Source organism: Drosophila takahashii, chromosome 3L, assembly GCF_030179915.1.
Source record: "Drosophila takahashii strain IR98-3 E-12201 chromosome 3L, DtakHiC1v2, whole genome shotgun sequence".
NCBI lineage: Eukaryota > Metazoa > Arthropoda > Insecta > Diptera > Drosophilidae > Drosophila > Drosophila takahashii.
This window is the reverse complement of record NC_091680.1, coordinates 4425480-4439486: the sequence shown is the minus strand read 5'-3', so window position 1 is coordinate 4439486 and position 14007 is coordinate 4425480. Positions and strand designations below refer to the sequence as shown.

General features: G+C 37.4%; 1 protein-coding gene across 1 annotated transcript; it reads right to left on the bottom strand.

The window, feature by feature from the left end:
* Positions 1-536: 536 nt before the first annotated feature.
* On the bottom strand, positions 537-13611 carry LOC108059956 (neurofilament medium polypeptide). Its single transcript, XM_017145456.3, has 7 exons — positions 13186-13611; positions 6616-6747; positions 5675-5825; positions 5156-5589; positions 3537-4019; positions 2452-2657; positions 537-1157 (listed from the first exon to the last, which is right to left on the bottom strand). The coding sequence occupies exons 1-7, from the start codon at positions 13331-13333 to the stop codon at positions 936-938; spliced, it is 1776 nt and encodes a 591-aa protein (XP_017000945.2). The 5' UTR covers positions 13334-13611; the 3' UTR covers positions 537-935.
* Positions 13612-14007: the final 396 nt, after the last annotated feature.

Genomic DNA, 14007 nt, shown 5'->3' with positions numbered 1-14007 from the left:
AAAAAAATTAATGGCCCCCAGAGACGCGACTATTTTGGGCGTACGTCTCCCCTATTTGGTATTACGGAGCTGTAGGTCCCAGAATTGGGCCACGGAATTTAGAATAAAAAACACGGCCCAGCAGGTGAAACTTATTTCGGAATTTCAGACAGAACTGACCGCATTCTGATTGGGGGAACCCAGGAAATGACGGTGCTTTTTTGAATGGAATTTTTTGGAATTATGGGGGCCAGCATAAATGTTATGAATTTTATTTAACAAGGATATAAAAGATATTATAAAATATACTATAAGTTCATTCAATTAATATTTTAATTAATTAAAATAAATATAGATTTGATTAGAGGTGAAGAAATATTAGCTAGAACGACTCTGAATTATTAATAACTAAGTTCTAAAGAAGTTGCGTGGAAAGTGAAAGGAAATGTGGAATTTAAGAAGTTGGCGTACAGCCAAAATACAGAGTAAAAGCGCTTTAAAAATCCGTTTTTAACCATTTAAAACATATTCCCCTCCCTTATCCAATAAAATCACAATTATCCAATTTGTTTTTTCTTTAATAAGCATCATATAACATGCGAATACAATAAATATTTTGTCAATAAATAACTTAGGTCTAGTTTGTTTCATCGCTGCGAATGTATCCAAAAACAGATCTTCGGTTTCTCATTAAAGGTAAATTTTAAAATTTAGTTTTTTACATTTAAGGGGGGCATTGCACTAACGGGGCTACTAAGGGTTACAACTAAAATTGGTTTACTGGCATTTCGTGTTCATTGTGCTAAACTTAATTTTGCTCTAGGACCTTAGGGATTATTTAATAATCAGCATCGTAGCATCGAGTGTAAATCAAAATAAATACAATAAATAATAAGGTCTCCATTGGAGGTTCAGTTTGGTGGTTGGTTGGATTGGATGATATATGGGGGGATGATTTATTGCCATTGATTGCGATAGGCCAGATAGTGGGGATCCTGGAACTGGGATTGCTGCTGTCCCGGCTGGCGCACCTGGTAGCTGTCCGTGGAGGAGTCCACATCCTCGGCCGAGGGATCTGGGGTCTGCAGCGATCGCTTCCAATAGCTGCCCGGCTCGCTCCAATCGTCCCCGTGATCCTCGTAGTGGTGCTGATGGTGGGCATGTTCAACGTATACAACCTAGTTAGAAAATATGCAAAACGTGTGCCGTAAAGTGAGAAACACCAGAGGAAGTACCAAAGAGGCCCAAGAGTGTGTGAGTGGTTCGGTTTTTTGTTTGGTTTGTATCTGTTTCTGGGTGTATCTGAGTTTTTTATGAGTGTCTGTCTGTCTTTTTGGCTGGACCCTTCTTTTCAAGGCTTTTTCGTTTTATCCGCCCAACAAACTCGTACTTACACAGTGTTTAAGGGAAAGTTTTTTTTTTTTGAAACGAACTCTAAGATCTGTTTTAGATTTTGGGTCTTAAAGTGGTATACTTGTTATTAGTGAACACATTGGTTGGGTTTTTTGCTTTATTATTTAGAGTTGTACGTTCCGCAAAACGTTTGTGAGCTGTCCAAAATTTTACCATATCTGAAACCAAAGAGGTCTGAATTTGTTAGCATACGGCACATTTTGGAGTCGTTAGGTGTTTTTTGTTTTGGAACTCTGGTGTTTTGAAGCTTGAAGAACTTTTTGGAGCTGGTACCCAAAAAACAGTTGGAGAAGTTAGAGCGCTCGGGTGTTTTGGAAGGTAACAACGCATTTTACAATCTTTATATACATCTTGTGTGGGAGAGACAGAGAGAGTCGAGAGGCAGGGGCAGGTGGATAGAGATTAGCAGAGGTACACAGAAAAATAGTTGATTTTAAAAGATAATCTAAAAAGGATTTAGATTAATTTAAACAAAAATAAAATGTATGATCAAAAGGAATAAAAGTTTTTATAATTTAGGATAGAAAAGAATTTAAATTTCTCATCTTGAAAAATAGTTTTTGAATTTAAAATGAGAGAATATGTAATGTGAATAAATTTTAAAAACATAAACTGCTTTTTCTGTAGACTAATTTAATATTTACATTTTATAAATTTTAGAATTTAATTCTTCAAATTATCTAACTAAAATATAGAAACTATTATTAGTTACTTTTTTATATAAAAAATGTACTAAAAAAATCAAAAAAAAATTGAATTGAAATGGATTTCTTATTTTTTCTGTGTACAAATTGAAAGTGAGAACTGCGCTTTTAAGCTGGTCAAACAAAAAGCGTCAATAACAAACCTTGGCCAATAAATATTGCTGTTCACTTATGACTAGTGTAGTAGGGACATTCTTATCAGAACTGAAAGAGTGCAGAAAATCCATTAGAGTCGGGAGAACCCTGGGTCTATCAACCTGAACATGATGTTCGTGTGTGTTTTTCGGTACGTTAAAAATCGGGTTAAATGCCCGGGAACAAACTCACAGGATCTGGGAACCCAATCTCAACTCACCTTCGAAGGCGGACTGCCGCGTTTCACATCGATCCAGAATCGGGCTATATTGATCAGCAGACCAATAAGGGCTATGGCAAAGAACTTGACCTGCAGATGGGCGCCCAGAATCTTCAGCAGCAGTTCGATTTTGGCCTTCAAGAAGCTGCCAATCATTATGAACTTGGCGATGGCCTTCTTCTTCTTCTTCTTCTTGCCACGGGTCACTATATATTTTTAAGTGAAAGGTGATTGGAGTAAAATCGTTTGTATTAGTATGGTTTAGTTCTTAGTTTGTTGCACTTACTTGGCTAAATGGAACAAGAAACTCAAAAATAATATATAATCTTCGCTTGGGAGGGTGGTGTTTGTTAGTATGAACTGCAGTGCGCGTTAGGTGCGGTAACGATAACGAAACGGCATTCAAAAAGCAAGCAAAGAGCAGGCAATTAACTTTTAACTTATAACTTAAACCAAAATTTTTAAAATTAACCATATTTATATTGATTAAAAATTAGTTTGTACTGAATAAAAGTAAATACAAATTAGAAAATAAAAACAATTTCTTTTAAGCTAAAGTGAAATCTCTTAAGTCAAAGCATGAACATCAGTTTCGAACTTGGCGCCTCATTTAAGTAGCAAAGCAGCGCCATCTACCCAGCGAACTGAGCAAACGGAGCTTTTTACTTGGGCCGTACAGATGGCGCCACTGTGCTTTGAAAATGTATCTGATAACTAAAACTCTATTTTATTTAAACCTTTTTAAATATTGAACATTGCTTTAAAAAAAATGTATTAAGGTTATTTAAATTCTTAAATCATTAAATGATATAACCAAATTTTTTAAAATATATATTAACACCATCACCATTAAAGAAAACCATATGTATAAACCAAGCTTAGTACAATGTTTTTCGGAAGATTGTTAAAATATTTACTAAATGTCATTAATGTTTCGATATTCTCATGATGAAATAGCCACCGAAAAACTCTGTATTTTTGTCTACCCTAAAAACTGGAAACTTAGACATAGAAGGCACTAAGTTGTGCTTGGAAAAACGGTGCGCAAAAGTCATGTAAAACCACACGCAGCAAACAACACACACCTCCGTTACTTCTACCATAATTAAGTGGATTCCTGTGCTTTCGCTTTCCCCCGCCGACGCCCGAGAAGACATCATCCGCATCCGCGAGTTCATCGAGGAGTCCCAGTCCCAGACTCAGGTCGCTTTGCTCGTGCTCTGCCACCGAGGAGGTTGACCCGTGTTGACCCTTGCGCTTTCGCTTGCCCTTCATGCGACGCTTCTGCTTCCGCTTCTTCATGGGTTTCCCCAGGGATTCGTTGTCCTCATGGTCATCATGACTTATCACCGAGGAGCCACTCTCGTGTCCCGAGTCCACCTCGTGGTGTTCGGGTGCTTGCTGGACGACCACCAAGGTCGCGGGCTGCGTCTCCTGACCCTGACCCTTCTTCTTGTTCTTCTTGCGCTTGCCGCCCTTCTTGTTCTTCTTTCGCTTACCACCGCCCGGTTTTTTCAGTGCACCTGCCGCATTTTCCTCGGCGTCCTCTAGCTCGATGAATTCCACACCTGGAAATAATGTTATGTATTTTTAAATAATTTTATAATTGATGATAATTTAATTTTAAGATATACTCCAACTAATCATGTAAACTAATTCAAGCATTTTTAACAAGAGAGAACGCTATAGTCGGGTTGTTGTCCCGACTATCTAATACCCGTCACTCAGCTAAAGGGAGTGCGAACGCTGTGTCGGGTTGGTGTCCCGACTAATAATCGTAACTCAGCTAAAGGGAGTGCGAGGGAGATAGATATATAATTTTTGATTGCGTATAACTTTTTAATGAATGGTCCGATTTGAAAAATGTCTTCTACATTTCGATAGGTATAAATATACACAACAAAATTGCATTTATACTTCTCGGAAATCTTTAAAGATGTGGGCGCAGGACCCATTTTAAAATCGTTAGTGGGCGATTGTGGGCGTTAGAGGGGGCGTGGCGCTCGGCTAAAATAAACTTGCGCTGCGTAGGAAGCCAAAGAATATGTGTGGGAAATCTCAACCTTCTAGCTTTTGTAGTTTCTGAGATCTCAGCGTTCATACAGACGGACAGACAGACAGACAGACAGACAGACAGACAGACAGACGGACAGACGGACATGGCTAGATCGACTCGGCTAGTGACCCTGATCAAGAATATATATACTTTATGGGGTCGGAAACGCTTCCTTCTAGCTGTTACATACTTTTGCACGAATCTAGTATACCCTTTTACTCTACGAGTAACGGGTATAAAAATTATAAATATTAGTTATGAATTCTTGCTTTAAAATCAGAACATATTGTATTTTGTTTAAATTATATTAAATCTGGTCATATCTGAAAATATATAGTTTTAAAAACAAAATACAAATTGTATTATCTCGTTCCATGTGTTAAATATTTTCTTTGAGACACCTAAAATAATTTGTCTATAGTAAATAATAAATTTATTTAATTTAACACGTAGTTTGAGATTTTAATTTTAAATAATTTTTTAATTAGCAAAAGGAATAATGCGACATTAAAATTAAACAGAGGAATAAGAAAAAGAAATCTTTGTTTTAATATTTCTAAAAGAATAAAATCTTTTAATTTTATAGTTGAATTTTTATGGAAATGAGTATTTAGCATGGTTCTTTAAAAATTAAAATCAAATAAATACCTGTTGAAGTGTTGTCCTCGTTGAAGACGGGGTTTTTCCCATCGCTCTGAGGTTGCGCTGCCGGCGTTCCACTGAAGACACTGGGGGTGTTTTCCTTTTCATTTTCACTTTCGGGTGCCGACACAGCCTCATCCACATCCTCGTCTTCAGTTTCGGCCTCGGGCTCCTGCTCCTCGTTCTCCCCCGTGCTGTCCGAGTCATCATCCTCTTCGTCGCCCTCATCCCGGTCGTCGTCGTCCTCATCCTCCTCCTCATTATTGGCATCCTCATCGTCGGCATTTTCCTCCTCCTCGGCCGCATTGCTGGCATCATCCGCAGCATCCGCCTCGTCGTCGTTGTCGTCTTCAACACTATTTCCACTCTGATCGGTTTCACTATCATTATCGTCCGCCGCTTTCGGTGTCTGCAAATACTCGTATTCGCGACCTAGGAAGCTGCAGGTGGCGAAAATAGCAGTCGAAAATAACAGGAAGATGTAAAAACATTCAACTCGTTTTTCCAGCCACACAAACAACTCACCCGTCCATGGACTCGGCCAGGTATTTCTTCATATAATTCGTGCCGATTTCAATTTTCTTCAGTATCGTCGATGGCTTCTCCTTCACGGGCAACTCCGATGTGCTATAGCCGCGTTTCTCGATCGTCGCGTTCATCTGCCGATCGGCCTCGACTGTCCCAAAAAAATAGAAAAACCCAAATAAATAAGTGGAAAAGAAAATGCTTTCGATTTTAATTGCTTTTTCATGTAAATGCCTAGCACGTTGGCGGTTTTTCTTATGTGTTGCGTGCACAATCGCCAACCAGCTCCCCTAAAGTCATTGATTATCGCATTTAATGATCAGAAAAAAACCCTGGGGTATTTTTTCTCTTATTTTTCTTTCTTAGATTCTCACCCACGAATAACTGTTTGAACTTTAAGTTTTGCTTCGGGGGTCGGTGAAAATGCCAGCTTTTCTTTGCCTAGATTTTTTCTATGCCCACATATGTGGGAAAAATGTTGCCAATAAAAATATTTCCCACTTGCATTGTGTTTGGCATTATGCATTTTTTTGGCAAAACATTTCTTTGGAATATTCTGGCATAAAAAGCTGAATTCTAGGGTAAAGAATATATTATAAAAACAAATTAAAATATTAAAAAAAAATACTTTTGAAAGCTATATTTTGCTTTTGAACAAATTGGATTGCTTTTATTGTGAATAAATACAATAATATTCTGGTCTAAATATCTTTGGCGAATGATTAATAAAACACAATTAATTATTTGAATTATTAAATAGTTTTTATGTTCTCTTTAAAAAAATTTATAAAATATTCGGACTTAATTAAAGGTATGTTCGGATTTATTAAATTAATTCGTCTTACATTTTTTCTTTGGGCCTTTTAAATGAATGCTTAAATCAACCGCACCATTTAAAATCTTTTAAAATAATATTTAAGTTTAAATTTTTTCCAACTTACCTTTAAGTTTCTGCCACTGGACATGGAGCTCTCCATCCCAGGCATCCAAAATTCGTCCAGATTGCTGACGGGCACAGGTCCAGGGCTCCGCTCGAATGGGACACAAGGCCAGGTCGAGATACGGGGATACCTCTGCAAAGAAGACACAAGAAGATACCATGAAGATCAACTCAAATATAAAGCAAAACTGGTCAAATATTTAATGGAAAACTGCCAACCAATTGGGCAAACTTGCGATTGACAGCTCGACTGACTTTCGTCTGGCCAAGCTCAGTGGGGATTTGTGGTCTGATTTGGTTAACTTGGCTAACATGGTCATGGCTTTAGTCGGGCTTCTTCCACCATATGGATATGGCGATTTCCAGCCAGTGCAAATATTTGAGTGAAAGTATGTGTGACGACCAGTACCACTGGGCAATCATTTCAACACCTTGTGCGGTTTTTCTGCCCCGCTGGCGGTGCTAACCGAACCACCGATGTGTGGTGCGTGCAGATGCATTTTAGATTCGATACCCAATAACCCACTACCAATACCAATACCAACACAAAAGCCATGTTCACGGCGCGAGCCATGTTTTAGTTAACATAAAAGATTGCCATCAATCAGCGATGGAGTGAAAATGAAAATGCTCAGCGATTGCCGTCAATTAAAATTATTGCTGCCTGTCCATCTTAATCGCATCTTAATTCGAGCCCATTTAATTGGGAATAAATTAATTTGTCGCGGCGACAAAGACGCCAATGAAATCTTAAACGCTTTTACAATAAATATTTATTTATTTTAAAACCATTGGAAATTTTATATGAATAAATATTTTTAGGAATCTCTTTGATTTGCTGAAATAAATATGAAGTTTAAAAGAATTCAAGGTTATTATTGAAGTTTTGAAAATAAATTCAAGTCAAGTAATTTGATGTGGCGCCCAACACATTTTGGCTCACAGGCATTATTACCTTATTTTCCTCTCCTTAATGACACACAAATTTCGTATATTTTCGTACAAATTGAGCAATTATTTTCCCTACTTAAATTCATTAGTATTTGCTTAGGCCTTTTGTTGATTTAATTGCCATGTTGCAACATGAGAAGAGTCGTGATAAGTGAAAATTTAATGTCGGTTCGTGTGGGATTTCTCATGTCGTTTGTTGTCTCTTTGTCACAATTTATTTGGCTCATTTCACTTTCAATGACACCGACACTGCGCCGCCGCGTACTTTGACCCAAGGCTTTGCTAATATTTCCAAATTCAATGCCGCCGGGTGAAAGCCAAAGTCGGAGCCATCGGGACATGCCAAAAAGTACCAGCCTGTGAAAAATTGTTTACCTGCAACTCGTGGTGACATCCCATAGATAACATCCTGCTAAATTCGACCCACGCCGCAAAACAACCGAAAAACAACGAGGAAAACCTGTGCCAGAATGCGCAAAAGTTAGGGACAAAAAGGAGTGCCAAGGAGGCAGGGAAATCGACCACTCTGGGGAAGTTCAAAGAAAGCCACTTCGTGATGCACTCAAAGAAAAATCTCAAAAGGGTCATTTTAGATTTAAGGAACCAAATGTCTTCATTAAATGTTAAGTTATTTTGTAAATATTTTGAGTATAGGTAGATAAATTTAATTAGGAATATTACAATTGTAAGAAAACGTTTTAGGAAAATATTGTTATTCTTGAGGTTTTGTATTTTATAAATGTTTATTGTCCCTGTGAGATTTAACGTACAAGGTTTTTAATTTAAATATTTATCTACTTTTTATAATTTTAAATTTTCTCCTTCGTATTTAAAACCGGTTTTTTTTATCATTTTTTTTTAAGTGTACTCCCTGGCGAGCATCTTCGATATTTGGCGGCTGTCTTCTTTGGCCGACAAATGTGGCACATTATATTCAGCAGCTTGGGAGCTGCTTAGTAGCCATTCTGGCCAAAAGCTAGTTGCCTTTTGCCATTTGCCATTTGGGCCGATGATTTCGCTGGTCTTTGCCGCTGGTCTTTTCACTTTTCTTTACAGTTTCGTTGGGTTGGCAGGGCGTATGGTAATTTCAACGGCAATGCCAATGCCAATGCCAATAATCCCTGTCCCAGGTAATTTCCAATATCAAATGAACTTTCACTGCAGTTGCAGTTTATGCGTGGCTTACTTATAGTTATAGTTAATGGCAAATACTAGGCCCTGACTTGATGATGGGTGACGCATTTGCATTCGCCTTGGACATAAACTGTAAACTGCTGCTGGACTGCTGGGCATGTGGGCCAACTTGGCCAACTTGCCGGCCATTTGGGTAATTCACTTCGCCTGAGGAGAGACTATAACAGTAGCTCGTAAAATATTAGCATATAATCGCTTGAAATTCTGAGTTATTTTGTTTGACCAGATTAAGTTGTAAACATGAATTGTGGCTGCAGAGCATCGTGTGCGGCATTCGAAAGTGAATTGAATGATTGGGGGTTATATTAAAGATTTATAAACCAATTGGTTTTGATATTTTTATCTTTTTTATAAAATAGAAAACACATTTTTTTAAGGCAGTAGAGCTAAAGACTTGTTCATGGATTAATCGATTTGAAAGTGAAGGTTGAGTGGTTTATTTTCTGAATGAGCTAAAGCCTAGTTTTCATGTTATTAACAAAAATCTTTTTTGGAATATTTTGCTCTTTTGTTTTTTTTTCAACCATATAAATAATCTCTTTATGAATAATATTCCCCCTTTGCAATTAATAAGTCTAGACTTATTCAATTATTTTCCAAACTCTGCTCTGAAAACCATAAAGTCATAAAATTGATTCTTTTTATTTGAGCCCCTTGAAAACCACTCTCCATTTAAATGCCCGACAAACCTTTTAGGGTAGCTGAATTAAATACAATGATCTAGTGGTTTCGGCATTTAAAGCATCTCAAACTTCATTACAAAAGAATTTTATGGCCATTATAGAAATCGGACGGAACAATATGGCACTCTTAACCGTTAGCGTGCGACCCAGCAGACATATTATAGACAGACATATAGACATATGGACTCGTGGACACGAGAGCTTGAGTTCCGCGGAGCTTGAAACTTTAATAAACTTTCACTGGTTTCGATCTGGCACAGAATTTGAATTGAAGACACCGCCGACGACGACGACGTCGAAGTCAACCACAGAGTTAAATACAAGCTCGAAAAAAACACAAACAAGACATGGCCGGCAGCTACAACTTGAACAACACAACCCCACACATGTTGTTTATTGATTAGAGCTCCACTTTGACTAGGCAAATCAATGGGTGCACTGGGGAAAAAGATTCTTATCAAGGAGATTAAGAAAATTTAACTTTAAAAATCTACATAAAATCTACCATGGCTAAAAATATAATACAAAGGTTTTGTCTAGTTTAGGTTTCTAAAGTCAAAGCATTAATCTCAGAATTATTTTTATTATTAAATATTTATTTGATAACAAATAAAGCTTTTGATGAAAAATAGTTATTTTTGGTTTTTCTGTTATAACTATGATTTATTGGGGAATTGTGATGAAACCTAACATATGTTTTATAAATGATTTGGGAACTAAATTTAATAAACCCCTAAAGAGTCTTACAGAAAAATATTTTTTAATAAGTTTTAATTCCAGAATGTATTTAAGAGTCAAATAAAAAATCTTTGGAGTTTGTATTAAATTTGTAATATGTTTTTAAAAGTTTCCCCAAGACATCTTAATTTATTTGAAGCCTTTCGACTCAGAGTGTAGTAGATACTTTACAGGATCAGGTTTTGCTTTTTGCTAAGTGAGAAATATCCGCTGACCAATCATGGAAATATTTCCACATTTTTCCCTGTGTGGCATCTAGTTGTGGCTGGAAATTGTAATCCAAATCCCCCTCAATGGCTATGCCTACGCAGAAACCCAGTGGCGACTCAAACTTGACAGATGGAGACGCAAACGCAGCAGTGGACCATCTTTTCAGCCGCATTTCGCTGAACCAAACCAAACTGGGCGAGATGCCAATGGCGATGCCAGAAAAGCGGCAATTAAAAAATGAAATTAGATTTCATTCCAGTGAAGCAGCAGCACTTTTCATTTTTCTGCGCTTCGACCAAAAATGTCACCAATGTCGCTCCGTTTAGGAGTTTTTTCTATCCATTTTAGCCATGGCTTAGCCATGGTTTCCAGTGGCATTGTTTGGTCAGTGCCTTTTGGTCGAGACCCGTTCGGTTTTAGACCGGGCTTATTTAAATAGTACGAGTAGGTGACTCGTCTGTCGGACTTTTACACTCTCACATACAAATATGACGGTTATAACCCAATTACGAGAGTGTTTCAAGTTTTTCTGTTTGCTTTTTTGCGCCTCGCTTGGCTTTTGCTTTTGGTGTCGGCGCAATTTGTACAAGCTCCCCGGAATGGAGACACAGGTATTTTCATTTTCCCCTCCTCTTCCTCCTCGATAAACACCCATAAATTCCCTTTGGGTTGGCTTGAGACCAAGTTGGTGTAGTCACCAACTGAATCCGACAGTATCGCGACTAAGACATCAACTTGTTTGGTCGCCTGTTTCTGTTTATCCATTCTTATTTCTTATTGTTTTCGTTGCCGTTGTTATTGCGCCTTTTACAGGTGTTGCTCTTCGGGAGGAGGGTCTTGGGGAAAAACTTAGGGCTTGGTTGGGATATTAATCGGAGATCTTTTGTTGGGATTTTTGGGATGTTGTCTTGAAAGGTTAGGTTATTACAACTAATTTAAATTTATATTTAATATCTACAAATCAATCACAGAAATAATATACTCATACTGAAGACTCATTTAAATGATAAATAAATAATAATAGACTATTAAAATATTATAAGGTTAGAAACAAAATATCTTTGCTAAAAAGTACCTAACTAATTTTCTTGGAGTTAAAGGGCCCTGTGATATTTATACCAGCAAAGATTTTCAGAGCACTGTACTTGTAAAAAGAAGAAAATCATATTTCACTTGTCATCTGAATGAATGTACAAAATAAAATATGATAACTACAAATTCCGTAGTAAATATTACCCACATCAACTAACCAGATAATATCTATACAATCCCCCACTCAGTTATCAAATTCCCCCACATCCCATATCTCCCATATTTACATATCTTAAGTTCAAGTGTATTTGATATTCGTTTAATCAGCTAACAAAACGTTAATTCATGTTTCGCTGCCAGTTCTTTAATGACTCGACATACAGCCGGGGTCTACTACGTCTATCGTAACACCCAACCAGCCGGCCTTCTTTTAGTTCTGGTTTAGTTGGTTATGACCCATATTACATGCTCAGCAAAAGCAGAAGCAGATCGAGACGCCAAGTGCCCTAAACGATAACGAGGTGTATTTCTTTCTGGTAATGCCTTCTTGCACTTGTTGCCTTGGCTGCTTTGCTAATTGTTCACCATGCACTCAAAGCCTTTTTACTTTTTTACCTTTTTAGACAAAAAACGCCGGTGGATAAAAAAGCAAAACAGCAGCGGCCAAGTAAAAAGTGTCGTACGCTCCATAACGTAACAGAACCAAATTGGTAAGAACTAACTGGCATGCAAGCTACTTTGTTATGCTGCATTGCCCATGGAAGTCACCAAATGGATGCACATAAAAAAACACCAATTTGGTATTATAAAATGTAAAGGGAAAAATTAAGACCATGTTTGATTTCAGTTTTATGTTAATTTTTCCCAATTTAACAGTTATTTTCAGCTTTGTCTTTAAATATCATAAATAGCACTTTTATTTTAATCAAAAATCAAATATTATTTATTAAACTTTACCATCAGTTTCATTTTAGATATTATAATCTAAAATTAATTGTTATAAAAGGCGCAACTGATATAAATTAAATTTTACTTCTGATGAAACTATTCAATTCCCAATCTCTGGTTGTCATTTCGCAATATAATAGAAATAATCCATTAAAAATAATATTTAATAGTTATTTTATGATAGTTATTGAAGTGATAATAAAATAAAAAGAAATGGTATTTGAAAACATTTTAAGTACGACAGATTTATTTTTAAAAGCTTTAATTAAATTAAATTTTTTCGTTTTTCTATCAATTCTGGTTATTCTTAGATGGTTGAATTTTGTTGAGCGTTTCTATGAAAATGTTTAGATAAAAATGATATATTTATGATTTTTTGCTCCATGTATTCAAGATTAATGCCTCTCGGCCATGGCAGCTTTGACGTCTCTGAGTGATCTGTGGCCACTCTTGTGGCTCATAAATCTTTTCGGATTCTTTGGCAGTGGCAAAGATAGTGAACAGTGACAGTGACGACTTTCGTTTGGCGGCTGGCCGATTATATAATTACCGAACGAACACAGAAATCGCCACTCTCACAGGCAGCTTAATGAACTGAAATTTCACTGCAATAAAAGTATTTTACTTAAGGCTTTTGTTTATGTTTTGTTTCTTTTGTCTGCTTGGTCACTACTGCCACTGCTCGTTATATTACAAAAATAAACGAAAAAAAATACGAAATAAAAATAAAAATACAGAGAAATTTGGGAGTTGCTCTCGGAGCAACTAAACTTAAACTCAAACCCAAACTTCATTTGATTGGAGAGCTGTCTTACCATTTAATCGTCGGCCAACAGGTGTTTGGGATGCTAAGGCCAGTTGATTTGTATGGCGGGATGGCAAACTCCAGGCTTTGGCCAAGTTAAACTGCGTTGGCAGGAGTAGGCAGATCAGGCCGGCTAAAATGGTCAGCTGCCAGTCCATTTTTATGCTGTGTAAGAAGCCCCTCTTCGATACGGATTTATAATATATACACTAGGCACCGTTAGATATCAGAAATCAGAAGTCTTAGAGTCAGCAGCACACACACAGTTGATTTATATACACTTATCGGCACGCACAAGAACAACGGCGCTTTGTTCCATTTTCAAAATCTTTTTTTTCTTTTTCCAAAAAACCCGAAGCCGCACGAATATTTTTCTATATGGTAGATGCAACCAGCTCTTCTTCAGCGATCTGCTCACGACCAAGTTCAAGGTAAGTTTAAGCCATGACGCGCATACGTAAGAAGTTTTATACCAAAGCGCGAGGAAACTTAAGAGAGTTTCGATGTGAAAGCGCTCATTGGTTGGTGGCTCTTTGGAAAGTTGGCAGCCAAGGTGGCCAAAAGAGAGTCTTGGTTGGTTACTTGGTTGGCTATCTATTGACTTGTTGGATTTTAGCAAATATGCGGCATGCACTGAACAAACGGATCAATTAAGCTGTCCGCTATGCGCATTTCGACCGTCACCAGTGTATGCGATATGTGGGGAATTCTCTGGGGGACTCGGAATCCCAGTTTGGGGTCATATGTGAACCAACGAACTTTGACTTGACCTACGCAGGGAGCCATTCTGCAGGTATTGTTTCAGTCAGTTCAGCCTGAAAAGAGTCTCAGA

What these genes read in the sequence shown, in the direction of transcription:
- LOC108059956 (XM_017145456.3), bottom strand. Translation starts at nt 13,333, where the DNA reads ATGGACTGGCAGCTGACCATTTTAGCCGGCCTGATCTGCCTACTCCTG. An exon ending in CGAGGACAACACTTCAACAG is followed by an intron (nt 4,020 to 5,155) that starts GTATTTATTTGA and finishes CATTATTTCCAG; the next exon opens with GTGTGGAATTCATCGAGCTA. An exon ending in TTATGGTAGAAGTAACGGAG is followed by an intron (nt 2,658 to 3,536) that starts GTGTGTGTTGTT and finishes AAAAATATATAG; the next exon opens with TGACCCGTGGCAAGAAGAAG.